Source organism: Silurus meridionalis, chromosome 10 (assembly GCF_014805685.1).
Source record: "Silurus meridionalis isolate SWU-2019-XX chromosome 10, ASM1480568v1, whole genome shotgun sequence".
Taxonomy (NCBI): domain Eukaryota; kingdom Metazoa; phylum Chordata; class Actinopteri; order Siluriformes; family Siluridae; genus Silurus; species Silurus meridionalis.
Genome location: NC_060893.1, coordinates 9,763,993 through 9,782,916, shown reverse-complemented (window position 1 = coordinate 9,782,916; position 18,924 = coordinate 9,763,993). Strand labels below are relative to the sequence as shown.

The following is an 18,924-nucleotide window of genomic DNA, read 5'->3' as shown; positions in this document are numbered from 1 at the left end:
TTTTGCAGATCAAGGGAACAGAAGACGTGCAAAAAAATTGTAATCTTCTTTGATATTATGACGTAAAGGTGCCCCCTCTCCGGGAGCGTGAGGCTCCGCCCATCCCAAGCGCGGCTCGTCTGTCCGCATACTGCAGAATACACGGGAAAACAGGAATAAACCATTTACTCAAGGAGGGGAGGGGACTGCACAAATTTGCCATGTTATAGGAACTGTTGCAACATGAGTTGCGTAACGTGAATCCTTATTGTAAATAATAATAAATGAATCTCTCCTGATATGACATTTTGTCATTGATAAAAAAATATGGAAAGGGGCTGGTTTTAAGACCCCTATTCGTGGCTGGCGTATCGCTTCATCCACCCGAGCTGCCATGTTGGATTGAGGTGATCGTTGTTGCTGTAGGAGTTCGGGATGAAAGTTTATAATTTGCAGATGATCGGTTGCTGAAGCGTCCAAACCGAGTTTTATTTGCGGGATCACACGTTTTGTTTAAGAAGAAGGTGTGCTTGGAGGGAAAGGCAAGTTCTGAGTCGGTTCTTTGCGGAATGCAGTTCCAGGATGGGCCGAGTGCAGGCCACGATGATGTCTGATCGCATATATTTCACCTAAAAAACTTTACCAGGATACCAACAGCAGGACTCGTCCGCCTCGTGTTTTTGCAAACATGAGTGCACCAGCGCCTCAGAGGAGGTTGGCAAATGTGGGCTCTTTGCTCCTCACCCCGCAGGAGAACGAGTGTCTGTTCAACTACCTTGGCAGGAAATGCATCGTAAGTTCTGCATACTGCGACTTTCCCCTTCAGGTTCACTTGCCAGCTCGGCTTTCGGGTTGTGTTGAACGTGGATGAGAATTTTAGCCGTGAAAAAGGTCGCTTTGGTGCACGGACGTGTTTATAACGGTGTTTGTTTTGATGTGAAGCTAAATCGTGTAGCCTGGAGTTAGCTGGGATGGCCATGGGGAATGCAGGCTGAACAGGCTGCTGGGGCATGGAAAGTGAATGCCGCCTCAGGGGACCTGTTTTAACGTGGAAACTCTGACATATCACTCCTGCAATCAGTTTTTTTTTTTTACTGAACCGGTTTCTACTACCAGTCCTACACTACATGTTGCAGTAATGGAGCAGTATGTTTCCTCCTGCGTGTAGGCCGGAGAGCCGGGTTTGTTTACCTCGGGCACTAGGTATCCATCTGTACGGGCACAGCAGCAACCACGAGCACTGGCCATGTAAATACAGCCAATGTAAATGCAGCCCTGTAAGACTTTATATAACTTTAAAGCTTTATTTTGTATGAGAAACAAAATGCGTTCTCATTTATAGCTGCTAATGATGCTAGGCACGTAGTATGAAGCGTGCACTGTTTCAAACAAATGTTCTCCGGTTTTCTCATTGTTTGATTAGTAGTTAAAATGAACCCTATTCTGTATTAATTATCAGTTACAAACCTTAACTAATGTTCACTTAAAGGCAAACAAATACTTATCACTTGTTTGTGTTAAATAACTACATCTGCATTTAACTAGTGTTTATTCTACCATTGAATGAAGTGTATGTAGTATGTTGTGTGTGTGTGTGTGTATATGTGTGTGTATATGTATATATATATATATATATATATATATATATATATATATATATATGATTGCACAATACAGGAAATCATTTAGTCGTGATTTTATGGACAAAAATGTATGAGTTTTGCTAATTTACCATCACAATCATTTCAGTGAAATAGCTTTTTCTATTCAGGCTGATTTCTATCTTAGAGACTGAACTAACATCCAGAACCTAGGGCTTTATCTTTAGCTTGTTTGTGAAACATACAAATAAAGCAAGGAATTAAATTGTGAATGATGTTAAAGTATAGTGTATTCAATGTTAGTGTTTGCTTGTCAAGGAAACCTTAATGTAACCCCCGTGACAATCTCACGTTACTCGGTTAACTATGCAGGAGTGAACTGATACTAGTTTCAGCATTTCAGAAGAATGTCTTTGCTTTCTTCCTCCTGTAGTAAGAACGCTCATTCAGGCTCCCACCCGTTTTGTTTAGCTCATGTTTTATGAAAATGTCTATTTCAGTGTTTGCTGAGAACATTTAAGCTCTCGAATGGAGTCTGGTGGAAATGCTATGAGGCTGCAGGCACTCTTGGGACTAATAGGCCTGTTTGGGATTTGAACTATTTCCTGTCGTTGTGTCCCAGACAACAGTAACTCACTCGCATGGGATCCATTAACCCGTACTTCATTTTTCTTTTCTCACTTTGGTCTAATAGGTAAATTTGGTGGAACCGCTTTTGAGTAATGAACACTTCACTCCAGCTCAGGAGTCTTCATACTCCTTAAGATTTTGGTTTGTTTGCTTCAGAGCTAAGAAGAATCTGCTGATATCCGCAACTTTTTGTGCAGAGTCAAGTTTACGTTTTAAATATTTAAAGAGGAGTGTCCAGTAACGTTTTTATCACACAAGCAATGTTAGTTTTACAATAAAAAAAAGACAGCTGTCAGAGCTGAAGGGTTTAAAATGCTAGCATTAAGGGATGAAATGCAGGCTATACTTTGATAATAAGCAGGAATTCAGATTCAAGTGTGTGGAAAACTGGATTAGGTTTTGATTTAGTACAAGCAGGAGTAAAAAAAAAAAAAAAGAGCCCAGTTTACAGCATCCAGATGTGCCTGCACAATATACAGTATAAATTGTAATTTGATTATATTTGCAAGATTGGCCATGATGATGCTGATATTACAGAAGGCTGCAATATGTAAACATGTAAAGGATGACCAGTCATAAAATTGTTTATTTAGTGATGTGGATGTAACAGTATCAGATACATCACATGAGTAAAAAGGGGGCTTAAAGATGCAAGACATGAATCCTGTACCTGTGTATAATAAACTTTCTTTCGGCTTCTCCCATTAGGGGTCACCACAGCGGATCATCCGTATTCATAATCCGCATGTTCGATTTGGCACATTTTTACGCTGGATGCCCTTCCTAACGCAACCCTCCCCATTTATCCGGGCTTGGGGCCGGCACTAAGTGCACTGGCTTGTGCAACCCTAATGGCTGGGGTCGGTTCCCTGACTGGGAATCGAACCCGGGCCGCAGCAGTGAGAGTGCCAAATCCTAACCACTAGACCACCAGGGACAACCTGTGTATAATACATTATATATTCAAATCCTATTACTTATTCTGTTGTAATTTCAGTATAGTTAAACCTTGTTGTACGAGCAACTAATAGTACGAGCAATCAAAAATCCGAGCGACCTTGCTCGCAACATTTTACCCTATTTTGCGAGCAAATTTCGAAGGCATGAGCAAACCCACACTGCCGGTTCTCCGCTTTCGGCCGAGGGTAGCATCAGTCGCTTAGTTTATCTTGTGTCACTCGGTCGCTCTCGTTGTTCAATGCAGCAAAAAACTTAACTTTTTTTAGTGTTTATAATTTTATTTTACTAGAAATCTTGAAAAATGTTTCCCAAGAAAATCAGTGATGGTGCTGGGAAAAAGAAAGTAAATAGAATTAATATTAAAACCACGAAGGAAATGGTGGAAAAGTACGAGCGTGGTGCGCGTCTCAAATTTGCAATCAACCACTATCACATGGGTAAATGTTAAATTATGTTTACCGTACGGTACTTTGCTGTGTATTTTGTTTGTTAAAATAGGCTACAAATACTTTTTAAGTGCAGAAATAAGAAATCGAATGAGGTCTCGGACCGGATTAAATCGCTTTTACATTAATTCTTAAGGGGAAAATTAGTTTGAACGTACGAGCAAATGGACCTACCAGCAATTTTCACAAACACATTATGCTCGTCCAATGGAGTTCTACTGTATTTTTTTATCTTTAAATGTATTAAAATTAGCAACAGGAATATAATGTAATATCAGCTGTGTTGTTGGACCTCTGATGGTTATTTAAGGCTTTACAGTGGAACCCGGTTATGTCGAGGGCCTAGGGGACGCCAAAAAGTGTCGAGATAACCGATGATCGAGATAAACGAAAACCAATATGGCGGCAATATATTAACGTGCTTGAAATTTCTTTATGTACATGATGTGCGTTAATAAATGAGAATGTGCATGCACGTGTTTTTGGAGGTTTTTTTTACACAACAGCGTTGCCGCGATTTGTTTGATGAAGGCATGCTATAAAAATGTACATACATGTGTGTTAACAACAAAAGGCATAAGTGCACCAACTAACAGCAGAGATTTACCAGTATACAATACAAACCACCATCGATTCTCAAAACAAACCTTTATTATATTCTCTAAAATTGCAAACACAAAGCTCGCTCACAAAATCACAAAAACGTGCGGTGTGTAGTTCGTTTTTACAAAAAGCTAACCAGTGTCAACATTAAATTCTCGAGTCATTTCACTCTGACACACAGCTCTAAAAAGTATCCTACACCTGTAGCATCTGTAAGGCTTGATTTTTCCGCCACTTCCGCGAGTTCTTCTGCGGCTGCACAGTGCCGTCTCACTACCGTATATTCGCGTATATAAGATGCACCCTGGGTGAGGGGTATGTAAAACTTTCTATAGGACGCGTCTTATATACGCGAAAATACGGTAGTGAAATGGTGACGTGGCAAAAGCCGGCGATTGGTCATGCGGATCGAGATAACCGACGTTAAGTGGCAAATTTGCCCTCTCCTTGTGCTCAAGATATTAGGGTTCGTCGACATAAAAGAATCGACATAACCGATTAAAAATGCTTAGACAAAGCGAGAATTTGGCGGTTCCACTTGAAAAACGTCGACTTAATAGGGTTGGCGAGTTAACCGAGGTCGAGATAAGTGGGTTCGACTGTATTTTCAAAGATAATTAAACATGCACCTTTCCTGGTATCTACTAAAGGTGTAAAAGATGTACCTTTGTTGGTACCACCCTACTAACTGGTTTGTAATAGAAAATCTACTTTGGTGCCCTTATTTCTGAGTGTATTGACCAACACTAGCCCCATAATCAGATTGTAAATGATCTCTTATTACCTTTTTGTTTCTTGTCTGCAATAATGACTTATCCATTCTCATCTGCCATCTTATTTTGATTTCTTATTCATGCTTGATGGAGCTAAAGAGGCAATTGACAGTACAAGCACAATGTTCACTCTAGAACAGACAGCCAAAGAGCCAGCTCATAAAGTGGCCTTTTATAGGGACGACTGAATGAAACGCAACAGCAGGATCCTTTTCTACCGGTCATGTGACCATTCATTACAGTTTTCTGAACGAGTGCTGAAATCTGAAGGCAGAGGCTGTGCATCAGGTCCAATTCAGACAATTAGGGACAAGAACCCCCTCTCTGTTCCCAATTGTCTGAATTGGAGCTGATCCACACTCTCTGGGGGGGTTTCAGGGGGTTGGCAGAGGGGAGGAAGAGAGGGTGGAGAGAGGTCCAAACAGGGATGTCTGCACAGTCAGCAGTCTTTATGGACAGGAAGTGAACTGATCTGCCTCCTTCACCACTGCAAGGTTTTTTGCTTGAGGGAAAAATAGTGCTGAGCCAGTGCTGATCTCTGTTTCAGATTTCCATGTTAGCACCAGCTGAGTTGTCCTAAAGTAGCATTTCTACGCTGAACTTTTTTTTTTTTTTTTTTGGTAAATACACATATGCTTAGAGTATATATTATGCATTCAGTTATGAGTAATTGAAGCCACTGCTTGTGGTTTGACACACGCTGGTGAAATCGAATTGAATCTGATGAACAATCTCCTCAGAGCAGGTCTCTGAAGACCTGTTTGTGTTTTTGGGTTTCTACTCAGCTGCCTGTGTGTTTCCTTTAGTCAAAATATCCTAATGCTGAGAGTGCTTTTTTTTGAGCATGAACAGGAAGCAGTTTTCCCTGTTTGAAATTAAGAAAAGCCATGTGTCGTTATTACCGCTGTTACTGACGTGGCAGTTTAACACACAGATTGAATTACTTTTCTGTCTTGTTTGTCTTAGTTAGCTGCCTACTTTAGCATCATTCTTTTTGCATTGGTATTTTCCAGACCAGTTTCACATTTTAGTATCCTCTGATATTTCTGACAATGACTTTGATTACTGACTGTAGTGTGTGTGTGTGTGTGTGTGTGTGTGTGTGTGTGTGTGTGTGTGTGTGTGTGTGTGTGTGTGTGTGTGTGTGTGTGTGTGTGTGTGTGTGTGTGTGTAAGTAAGTGAGAAAGCAAGCCATTTGTCCATGGAAAATTCTTCATTTTTGAGATCTTGGCCTTGTTCGCTTTTACTGCATTGCCAAGAGACGGGCCTGTTTTTTTTTTTTATTAGAAATAATATTAAATATACTGCTAATAATAATTAATATCGAAAATAGACAGTCATAGATAACCAGAGTTATAAACCATAATATTGTCGGACTTAAGTGGAATTTATTTTGTAGTTTGACAGGAAGCTCTGCTTATATATATATATATTTTTTTTTTGCCTTTGCTAGCCGGTGCCCTAAAGCATGCTACTTACTGCTGCTCTCTTTTACATGTGGCACATGCACTCCCTGAGTCAGTATCGATTTTGTAATGTTTTTTTGTAGTTACTATTGGTATTAGTAAGAGTATTGATAAAAAAAATGTTTCTGAGTACATTTATATTTATGTATACATTACAATTTTATCTAATTCTATTACTAAGCATATACAGCCAATCTATATAACAGAATTTTGATGGTCAGTAAAAAATGCCCACGGTCAATGAAATGGTCATTTTCAGTGAAAAACCTAAGAGGAAAACATCCCGTGGCATCCTGTGTGTTCGGTACCTTAGCTTGAGTTGACTAGTGTTAAAATGATCATTAATAATACAAGTCACCAAAGCGGCAAATTATTCAGTAAGAAGAAGTGAAAGAATGTGGGAATTCAAAACTTTATAATCCATTAGAAATGCAGTCTGAGAACTAATTTTCATTTTACCGTCTGTCCCATTTTATCATTGATACATTGACACAATTTCCAGTAACAAGCTTCTGGGCAGAAATTCATAATGCAGATCTTTATTCTTGCATGAGTCTGAAAATATGGGTTCAAAAATGAGCATGCACAATCTGCTGATAATTAAATATTCAGTTTCGGTTTTGGAATGATACCACATTAATTGCATATTTATCACGTGTTCTTTTTTTTATTTATTATTTTAATAAAAAAAAGTGTGTATTGTAATTATATAAGGACATTTGCATAAATTCCCCTTTTTTACTTTTAAATAAATATTTTAACTGGATTATTACAGTAGCCTTTTCGTGTAAAAAAAAAAATCAGTTGAAGCATAATTTTATTTTTTAAAGTAATTTTATTAACTATTCATGGCATCACATTGAGGACGTCAGAGCATCATGCATCCAGAATAACAATAATTAGAAAAGAAAAGACCAGCCAGAGTTTTATAGAAATAATATTAAATATACTGCTAATAATAATATCGAAAATAGACAGTCATAGATAACCAGAGTTATAAACTATAATATATAATATTGTCTGACTTCGGTTGAATTTATTTTGTAGTTTGACAGGAAGCTCTGCTTATATTTTTGCCAGACTCTGTGTTCTGCAGTGGTGCAGGTGTACGCAGCAGACAGAGGTCCCTCTTGGAGCAAACGATGCTGTGGAGTGGCCTGCTTGGTGAAAGACAACCCTCAGAGGTCTTATTTCATCCGTGTGTTTGATATCAAGGTGAGTCTGCTGCAGATATCCCTCACGCTTTAGGCGTGTGTGTGCATTTATTATGAAACCTTAAATTAGGAATAGAGCACCTATGAATAAATCTACCAGGGCTGGAGATTGGGATGTTTGCTATTCATTGTTCTTGTATTTTGTTTTGCAGGAGGGCAAAACTAAGTTCGAGCAGGAGCTGTACACTAATTTTACAAGCAATAGTTCAAGACCTTACTTTATCACGTTTCCAGGAGATGTAAGTTTGTTTGCTTCTAATTATACTATTGCCTAGTTTTCTGAATGAAACTGTTCTCCATAAGAAAGGCTTTCTTTTCTATTAGGGCTGAGATCCACTTCCAGTTCGGACGACTGCTAGTCACATGACCGAGTGTGTGTGTGAATTTTATACCAAGCTCATTTATTTATTTTTTTTATGACGTTGATTGCGTTTTTTTATCACACGTTTCACGCGTATCTCTTTAAACAGCAGCAGTTTTATGATGAACAGCCTCAGGAGTCACTAATCACTGTGGCATTTTTCATTGTAAATAAAAGGAACAGCGATTGTAATCGTTGCTTACACTAATAAAACTGCGCTATCAAAATCTATCTTTGAAATAGTTATTATGCCTCGCCAGCAGCATCAGCATGCAAAGCGAGGACATTAACGAGCGAGCAAAAGCCTGTGGTTCAACGGTTTACGTCCGCCTCTGATCCCGAGTGATTACCGAAACCAAAATAAAACATTTAATTTATGAACATTTTTACGTGGTCCTGTTTCAGCATTTTTTTTAATTTTTTTTATTAGTCAGTTATCAAAACATCTACAGCGCTGTCTAGAATGTGTCGTTTGATATGCATCCCTACGTTGCAAGCGATTTTGTGATTCGTTTTTTTCCACTCCATGCATCTTGATGTCAAGCGCAGTAAGCTAAATGGTTGTCTGTGCTCTGTGCTTTTCAGTCTTGCCAGATCGGCCTGAATTTTGCTAATGAAGAGGAAGCGAAACGATTCCGCGTTGCCCTTAATGACCTCCTCAGCAGACGACAGAAGAAAACCGGTGATTATGCCAGTCTTTCTTTTGGCTTCTTGCATTTTTCCCTTTTATCCTTCATACACAAGCATCACATGGTAATTATTCAGGTTTATTATTGTCCCTAGTTTGTGTCTATTTTATATGTTCATCACAAATAAATATACATTTAAGATACTGTCACTATACTCATACTAAATCCTTTCTTGCAGTATCTCATAACTTGTTTTCCACATACTTTGACAAATGGCAAAGCAGTCAGCATGTTTTTTCTAATGTGTCCAAAGCTGAATTAATCCTTTACTGAGCGAACCACACCCTTTCACACAGCAACCCCAAAGCTGAAGAAGTCATTGTTGTCAGATTTTCAATATATAATTTCCAGTGGTGGACAGTAACAAAGTTAAGGTAATTTATTACTGTACTTAAGAAGCTTTTTCGCATATCTGTACTTCACTGAAGTATTTCCATTCGGGTGACTTTTACTTTAACTTCACTGCATTTCAAACATGATACGGCCCCTGGTGCACAGAGGATTAAGGGCCTTGCTCAAGGGCCCAAGAGCAGCAGCTTAACCAAGGCCCTTAATCCTCTGTGCACCAGGGGCGCCGTATCATAGCCGACCCCCGCTCTGACCACAGTTCCCTAACAAGTTGGGATATGCGAAGAAAAGAATGTCACTGTGCTGTAATGTATAAGTGATAAATAAATTTTTTTATATACTTCTTCTATTCAATCATTGTAGTTTTGAAGTTGCTACTTGGTGGTATCTCCTTAGCACAAGCATACAGTTCCGCATCAGTTCAACAGCAAGCAGAATTTTGAGAGGAATAAATGATAGAAGATTCTTTAAGTAGTTGAAAATAGGTTTTTGGCTCATGATAATTTTAAAAGATATCAATTAGTGCTTGATTTATTAATGTAATTCGGGTTGTTAGATTGTTGTGCTGAGAGTAACATAAACATGTCTTTTCACATCATCTTGTGACACAAATGATATGACTATACATTATAAATCATAGTACTTTTGATACTAAAATACATTTGAAAGCAAATGCTTTTGTAATTCAAGTGAAAGTTTAAAGAGAGCACTTTTACTGGAGTAATGTTTTACCTACTGTATCTCTAGTTTAAAGGCAGTACATTGTTTGTGTACTTTGTCCACCACTGGTAATTTATAATATCTTATTCGAAATACGTCGTGTAACGAGGAAATATATTAGTGTTGGATGTTAGGAATGAAATGTTAACTCAAGTTAAAAATGTAAAATAAATAGCTTTTCTCCAAACAGCACTAGATAACAATAGAAGCAGTGAGTTTATTTCCTTTAGTGGTTTTGAGTGAACTGAGTTGGAGTGATTTCTAATATTGATTGATTGATTGATTGATTAATAACAAAATTGATTGATTAATAACAGATATTGTGTAGGATAGTATCTAATGAATGTTTAGAGCAAGAGAGAGCTATGAGTTATAATAGTTTGAGTTATAATAGTTTGTTTTAAGTGATAGAAATGGAGCAGCTCTTCCCCACTTGCTCCTATGGACAAGCTGCTGCTGTAAATAATGTATAATTATTTGTTCTTGATTGTTGAGGTTAAGTTTTTACACCAGAAAGAACTTTATAAATGTTAATTCACCATGTGGCTTCATTTACTTTTTTCTTAAAAGCTAGAGGATGTTTCGTCATCTTAAGACTGTAGAATGAATTCTGCAGACGAATGAAATAAATGACAGACTTTCTCCTGTCATGAGAACAACACACATTCCCCTCTGGCCCTCCTCCTTTCTCTCCCTCTGTTTTCCTTTTCTCTCTCTCACACTCCCTCCCTCCTCTGTGTGGCTTATGTCCAGTTTTTCCTGCTCTCGTTTTGCATGAAGTTTGAGGTTTTCTGTGTGTGGAGCATCTTTCAGACAGGGCTCCATGCTTCCTGTCGCTTATCATTAGACCTGTTTTCCCGATTTCCACACCTCTCTGAGTGTATGTCATGAGCTTTTTGGTATTTATTCCCCCCCCAAAAATGCTTGTAAGAGAAAAGTCAGATATGATCTCGCCTCATAAACGTGCAATACCCAAATGCTCTAGTTTTCTTCCAGATGCCTCTCCGTCTGATCCTTAACAAACTAACCTCACTACGAAAATATCTCTCAGCTTTTAATTCCCTTTTTGCTGACAAGTTCTTCTTTTGAGTTGCTCCCCCACATTTTAACATTGTTAATTTTGTTTTTGCAGAGAAAAGACGTGACCCAACAAATGGTATGTGTTCTAGTACCTGCATTCAATGCTAATTATTAATTTCGAATGTTATTTTAAAATATTTTACCTATATAGGCTTTCTATTTATTTATTATTTGTTTGTTTATTTATCAAAAATTTATTATTATTTTTTTTTTTTTTACATTTTGGCAACCTTCTCCAAAACCTTTATCTCTGCAGTTGAGGGTTAAGGGCCTTTGTTGGGCAAGAGCCCAACAAAAAGTAATTTTGGCAGTGCTGAGATTTGAACTCCCGATCTTCTAATCAGATGTCCAACATCCTTTACAATGAGCTACCAGTTCCCAAAAATGCAGTAGTTGCTCCTATAGGCACAAATGTTCAACTGAAACAAAGAGAAAATTCTTCTCATGTTGCACTGTTCAGCCCTGCCGTGTTTATGTAATACCAGCTATTTTAAATAGTTACATGCGGTTAAGTAAATAAAGAGACGTTCACTTTGAAACTAATATGGCACCAGCTGAGGACACCAGACTCGGTATAATTGTTCGATCATTGCTTGTGCTGTGATTTGCCCAGAAAACCTCAAACATCACCATGTTCATTCATTTCAACACCCAGTGTACTGTTTATAACAGGAAAAACAAAACATTTCTCTATGTGCCTCACATTCAAACCTGTATTTTTCTTTCGATGTGCTGTTTGCGATTAAAAGCAGTAGTGATTGAGCGGTGGACAGTATCTTATGGGGGAAAAATAATTCTTATAACTTCATATTCTCTGAACATCATGATTAATTTCTAAAATATTTCCTCCTCCAAAATGTAGATTTAAAACAATAAGGGAGAAGCTTCATTATCTACAGTAATGCAATTTATTCTTCTCTTGCTGGTAGGAATACATTTAGCTTTTTCTTTTATTTCCAACGACCTATTTTTATTTTATTTTTAATAGACAATGCTGAGGTTTTTTTTAGTTGTTTGTCAATCCATCTTAATGAAATTAGGTTTACTTGAATTGACTTTGAAGTGTTCTAGGGTTGTGTGTAATCATGGAGCTCAGCCTGTTTACCTTCTCAAATGTAAATTGCATTTTTAATTTTTGTTGGTTTAAGGCTTAATAAAAAGGCAGGTTTTTTTTCTTCATCTTTTGGGGCCTGTACTCTTATAGCGAGATGTATTTTTATTTCTTACCCACGTTTCACATTCTGGATGCCTGAACAGTAAATTACTGTTAATTCTTGTAGGGGGACAATAACTATATGTGTCCTTTGTTACTTCTATCCAAGCTCTGCTGCGGTGAAATATGAGATTTCCTTCCTTCCATCTTTTATCAGTTTTTGTACATCATAGGTCATTAATTAGATTTGACCTTGGTACTCGTAGGCTATTTGTGGTTCCCCTTCCTGTTTTCTGACCCACAGAGAAGAGTGAAACTGAAGTAGGTGTTAAATATACGAGTGTATACCCACTTTTCTGATAATATATAACAGATTTTATGTACATTTTTTTTATGTAACAAAAATGTGCTGGAGTCTCAGACTGGCATATGATTATTCTGTTTCGGCACGTGAAACACTGACACCTTGTGGACACTTTCATTTTCTGTAGAATTATGATGTCAAAACATCTGCACACAATGTCTGCACAAGTGCCTGGGTTAGCAACACATACAAAAATTCACTTTTTGACTTGTATTATGCTGATGGAATAGTTGTTATAAGTCATAAAAAGCTTATTTTTGCTTTTTTTTTTTTAACCTTTTTTCGCCCTTTTTGTAAAGTAAATTCTTGAAAATTGGCATAATTTTTTCTTTCTTTTTTCTTTTTCTTTTTTCTTTCTTTTTTTTTTTTTTTTTTTTTTTTTACAAAACCAAGGATTTATGTCCTGAAGTATGTCCAAGTTACTTTAAACTGAGATTAGAATTAAAGTTTGAATTGTCAGCTGTGTGCGTCTGTTGGCTGTGGATGGCTTGTAGACCACCCCCTCAGTGTCTGTGCATAGAAAGAATAAGTTGTTGCTGGCAACACAAACTCCGAGAGCTCAGCCAGCAAGGCTGTCACCCTGCTCAGCAATATGGATAACAGAACTGGGATTTAAATGATGTTCTAGCTAACAATCCTTGTTGTATGTGCTGTGTCCAGGGCCCACGTTGCCAATGGCGACAGTGGACATCAAGAACCCAGAAATTAACAATGTGAGCTTCCACAACAATTCCCACATGAACAACATGGTGCACAGTAGCCTTAACAAGAAAGAGAAGAAGGTGAAAGGCAAGAGGAAGAAACTGACGAAAGCTGATATCGGGACTCCAAGCAATTTCCAGTAAGTCTTTTTCCTACTTTTCCAGTGGTCCAGCGTTGCTATCTGTTCAGGTTTCTGTATGCTGGAATACATTATGCACATAACCGAGCATGTGCTGGGTATTAATTTGATTCATGAGGCACAAATTGGACAAAATATTAGCTTTAGTTAATCTTCAGCTGTAGCATCAGCCGTATGTACTTAACATAAGCTCTCGTGTCTTTTAACAGACACATCGGTCATGTCGGCTGGGACCCGAACACAGGCTTCGATGTAAGTACAACAACAAGGGTTTGCTCTGTCACTCGTGCGCACACTCATCACACATGCATGCATACTGAAGTGGCTCTTTTTTAGAACACAATGCCGACCTGTGTGGCAGTGGCATGTCAGAGTGTGAATGGCCTTGTGTTCGCACAGACTCTGCACCGATTCTTTTACACACACACACACACACTCATACACACACTCCCACACAGCAAGTGGCATATTACAGTTGGTATCACTGCATTATAATTGCGCATATTATATACATAATGCTGCCTCTGCCTTATAGTTGGTACGTAGGATATTTTCCACAGCTAAAAGCTCGAAAAGAAGCCATTTCTCTATATAAAGTAAGCAGTGTACATCCTTCTGCATGGTCACTGCAATACCTTTTGGATTTTTTTTTGTGATGAATCGTCCTATTAGCCAAAACAAAACCCTACCACAAGGTGTCAGGATTGGGTTAATATCGGTCACAGTCAGTACCACAAAAAATCCACCCATTAATGCTAATGATAAAAATGTATAGGATATTTATTTTAGTGCACACACACTGCATTATTCATTCGCTCGGTGTACACACAGCATTTATTTTAATTAAAATGTTAAATCTGAAATCTAGTATGAAATAGATTTTTTGTTTTTGCCCACATTTCAGCTGAATAATCTGGACCCCGAGCTTAAGAACCTGTTCGACATGTGCGGCATCTCCGAAGCACAACTCAAAGACAAGAAGACATCAAAAGTGATTTATGACTTCATTGAGAAGAAGGGAGGTGTGGAAGCTGTCAAGAATGAATTAAAGAGACAAGGTGAGCAACAAGTATCACTCATAAACAACCTTCATACATATTACTTGCGTCATATTAATTAAGCAAATATTTGTTTAAGCTAAAGCAGCATGAGGTAATGCAGATTTGATCAGGGAAGCTTGCACTGGTCTTTTTCCAGGATTGTACATGGATTTTTTGGGGGGGGTTTCATGCTGAATAAAAGCATAGCTACATGGTTCATTTGTTTAAGGAATTTATTAGTTAAATAAATATCTGGCTAGGAAACATAATTGTTTTAACTCGACTGATTAATGGTCAACACTGGTCTTCTTGGGACGCATGACCCTAACCAATTAAATGTCCCAAAAACTTTCCATACTTCTGTGTGTGAGCAATCAATATGTCACTTGTTTCTATGTGGAAACTCAGTCAGAAGTTAAATTTAAACATTTAAGCGACAGAGAATTTAGTTGACCAGATTGTTAACCTTTTACTGGTAGAAGAAAGCTGTCCTTATTTACTGTGCTCTGTGAATTGTGCAAGTAGCAGGTCAGAGAAATGCTAATGAAGGGCCGCTTTTGCTAAAGGTCTCCGCATTATGTATCATATCTTGAAATAAAAGAATCAAGAAGCTATTAAAACAAAGTTGTGTATTTTATACATCTGTGTGATTTTGTCTTTAGGTCCCCCCAGGTGGAATGGTAGGTGTAGCCAACGTTTTTCTCTGCTGGAATCTGACAGTAGATTTGCATGCCTTGAGCAAGCGATTTGTTAGTGTGGTGTGCAGTGATTTGGCTGGGTTTGTTTACTTGGCTTCCAAACGATTTCTTAAAGAGCCCATGAAACAGATAGAGGATTTTGGTTTAATATTGTATGTTGCTGTGCTGGATAAAAAGGATGCTTACGGAGGGATGATCCTTAAGCATTCTGGAGGGCATTTCATTTCTCGCAAGGGATTTGCCTCTGTATTTTCTACGAAATGATACTATAAAAGTAAAATGTCTATTGCATCTGAAATACCTGTTTTAATGCCATGGGCCCTTTAAGACCTTCTTATATATTTTATGGATGACTGACTGCAGGCTTTGTTGCTAAGCCTGTATATGTATCTACCAATAACTTGCTGATCATTAATGTAAATGTGGTATTTTATTAACTTTGGCTATTTTGGCTTTGATTATTATTGGCATTATAAATGACTCTTGTGCTAACACTCAACAACCACTGGCTCCTTTAAAAAGCTGCCCGTGGATAAATAAATAAAAACTAACTGATGCCTACAAAGAAAGGGGAAGGTGTTAAATATATATATTAACTTACTTTCAACTCACAGTTTCAGTATCCACTGTCCCAAATCTAATTAATTAAAACTGGATGTCAAGGCAAGACCTGAAAGACCAGGAATCTCTGGTGGAGATCATTAACTCTGCATATGTTTCCCTTGCTGCATGTTTATTGGCCTGAGATACAGTAACTAACAGATATTTTTATAACACATTTTTTCTTTGTTCTTTCCTCTTTTAGCACCTCCACCTCCTCCTTCACGTGGCGGCCCTCCTCCCCCACCCCCTCCTCATCACAATTCTGGACCTCCTCCTCCCCTACCCCCTGCCCGTGGACGAGGAGCACCACCTCCCCCTCCCCCTTCCAGAGCGCCAACATCTGCTCCTCCACCCCCTCCGCCTTCTCGCCAGAGCTTTGGGGCACCTCCTCCTCCACCTCCAAGTAGAGGCCATCCTCCTCCCCCTCCTCCTGCTCATTCCAACATGTCCCCCCAGGCCCCTCAGTCTCACCCTCCACCTCCTCCACCTCCACCACCAGCAGCAGGAGGAGCTCCTCCACCTCCTCCTCCTCCTCCTCCTCCACCTGGACCCCCACCTCCACCCGAGGTGGATGGAGTTGTGGAGTCAGTGTCCATGCCCACAGGAGGTAAATCAGCTCTGCTGGATCAGATCAGAGAGGGCACCCAACTGAAGAAGGTGGACCACAATAATAGCCAGCGTCCAGCATCCACCAACACAGGCCGGGATGCTCTACTCGACCAGATCCGCCAGGGCATTCAGCTCAAAACGGTTAGCAGCACTTGTTTTCGTTCAGAGATTACATGCTTACTAACATCATAACCCGTGTACATGGTGGAAAAATAATAATGGAAAATAATTTGTTTCTCTTCCCCTGTGAAGGTATCAGATAGTTCAGACTCAGGCCCACCCACACCTGCTCCTGCATCGGGTATTGTGGGAGCACTAATGGAGGTGATGGAGAAAAGGAGCAAAGCCATTCATTCCTCAGGTAAGAGCTGTTTATTAGGACTAAAAGTCCCTACTTGAAATGGATTTGCATCCTCCTTAAGAACAGTGTTGAGATCAAACAGTGTTGAGATCAAAATAACTTAAATTAGGTAATACAGTTTTGTGAAATATTAAATCTTAACAACTGTATGAATTTATATTTACAAATATCTTTATGGCATTTGAAGGTCTTATTCTCCAAAGCAACTCAAGAGTCTTAACTGAAATATATATCCTCAGTCCAATAAGTCCGGGTCATAGAATACCTTCAAGATAAAACCAGAGGTGAGACTCTGAAATGTTGAGAAAAACATCCTGTAACTGGAGGGTCTGTAGGCTGAAACACTTTGTTGAGAGAACAGATCAGAGGAGAATGGCCAGCCAGGTCTGAGATGAAAGGAATTGTGAAGAGTGATCAAGTTATTATATCTACCAGAGGGAGTGGTAGCTCAGCGGCTAAGGCGCAGGGTAACTGATTAGACGGTTGGGGGCTCATGCCCCGATATCGCCAAGCTGCCACTCTTGGGCCCTTGAGCTAGACCCTTAACCCGCTGTGCTCCAGGGGTGCTGTATCATGCCTGACCCTGTGTTCCTTTTTAATCCCACCTTGAATAGTGTCTAAGAAATGGTAAATGGTTACTTTGGTTATGTGATTATCACTTGAGCTTCGACAAGTTTCTAGTATCCTTTTGTCGCTTCCAAAAATGACATACGTTTAGTATACCCCAAGATATTAAACTAATAAAAATTGCATTCTTTTTTTTTTATTTTTTTTTTTTATCAGACGAAGACGAAGATGATGATGAGGATGAAGACTTTGAGGATGATGATGAATGGGAGGATTAGAGCTCATCTCCTTGTGGTAACTCCCACCCAGTAGAATAATTGACACTAAATTCTCACCTTTCCAAAATGTACTCAAACTCTGTACATGTTCTTTCAAATCGCTGTATATTTTTGTTGCCTATTTTTATTATTATTATTTTTTTTTTAATAATTTGTGCAATACCTCATATAATCTGTAAAGTATTGTCATGTATCCTCTGTAAAGTAATATCCTGGAATAACCATGTGAAATTTAACGCCAGGAAGGGCTTTGTCGATTTGAATGTTTGTTCCCTCATTAACGAGGAAAGGGAGATGGACAGGATCCTCAATGTACTTGTTAATTGTTGATTAACGATTGAAAGCGCTATTTTCATACCCTGCTTTTCAGTACTTTTGATTTTCATATACAAGTCCTAGTTTAGCATTCTATGTTTTGGTAAGAGGTTCTTCTATCAGAATATTTAACCCTTCCACCCAGCCACCAAACCTGTAACTGTATGTAAATGTACACTCGGCTGATAAACTATGTTATGTTTTGCACGGATGTCGAGATGAAAGTCACTACAACACCACATTTTGCTGCATTTTCACTGATTTCCTGTGCTTTTTAGTACCAGGTTAAGGTTTCACTGAACACTACACACACACACACACACACACACACACACACACACACACACACACACACACACAACAAAATACAGTTTATTTTTTCTGTTTAGTTTCTTGCTTTATGGTGTTATTGAAAAAGATAATGCTGTAGATCAAAACTGACAATGTTGTGAATGCAGTTTGTTTTGAAATATGATCAACATCCCCAGTAACTTTTTTTCTTTTTCTTTTTTTTTTTTTTTTAATCATATCATGGAAGAGCACTACACAAAAAGTTCAGCAACTTAAACCATTTACTCTATAAGCTTTTAAAAAGCCACTGCTTTTTAAAATGCATGACAAACACATGCAAGGTCAATACTAAGGATCTTTGTGTAGCAATTAACTGTTTTAACAGTATTTGTCTGAGTTTTGCTACCCTTCAAGGGTCGCGCTGCATTAAAACTATAAAACTGACACCGAACCTTACAAATGGGTTGGAACGTGGAATGAAAACACTAAATTGTATACTTAAATAAATGGTAATATTGGTTCATTTTTTTTCAGTCGTTTGTCTTTGTGTCAGTGGTAATGTCAAGTCATTTACCTGTAAATTTCACATTTTGTTCAATTCTTAATTCACCAGTTCTCTTTCCCAAGTCCAAGGGTGGGTTGTGTTGGTGTAGTAATATTATGTAACATTGACAGAGCAAGTTTTACATGAGCAATTTACAACTTTTATGACCTTGTTGACCCTCAAATTCTAGATAAATGGGTCAAAGTCATGAAAACTGTAACTGTAAGGGTGATTAGGCTATATACACTACAGGCTAATGGGGTTTAAAAAAAGTAACAATAGCTGTCAATCGGTCAATCATTGTTTACTCAATTTTATTTTAATGTTGGATTTTCCAAATATGTCTGTCTTTGCAAAAGAAACAATTCATATGTATTTGTCTACTTTTTT

The 18,924-nt window shown here is 38.4% G+C and overlaps 1 protein-coding gene across 3 annotated transcripts; it reads left to right on the top strand.

Moving 5' to 3' along the window:
• The first annotated feature begins 160 nt into the window (after positions 1-160).
• On the top strand, positions 161-18,523 carry wasla (WASP like actin nucleation promoting factor a). Of its 3 annotated transcripts, XM_046859249.1 has the most exons (12): positions 163-772; positions 7,539-7,673; positions 7,825-7,911; positions 8,619-8,715; positions 10,923-10,946; positions 13,048-13,228; positions 13,438-13,480; positions 14,133-14,286; positions 14,931-14,948; positions 15,772-16,319; positions 16,431-16,539; positions 17,323-18,523. In XM_046859249.1, the coding sequence occupies exons 1-12, from the start codon at positions 668-670 to the stop codon at positions 17,382-17,384; spliced, it is 1,563 nt and encodes a 520-aa protein (XP_046715205.1). In that variant the 5' UTR covers positions 163-667; the 3' UTR covers positions 17,385-18,523. The 3 variants fall into 3 exon arrangements, with proteins under 3 accessions (XP_046715207.1, XP_046715205.1, XP_046715206.1); XM_046859251.1 differs by lacking the exon at positions 10,923-10,946 and having other exon boundaries at positions 161-772; XM_046859250.1 differs by lacking the exon at positions 14,931-14,948 and having other exon boundaries at positions 165-772.
• Positions 18,524-18,924: the final 401 nt, after the last annotated feature.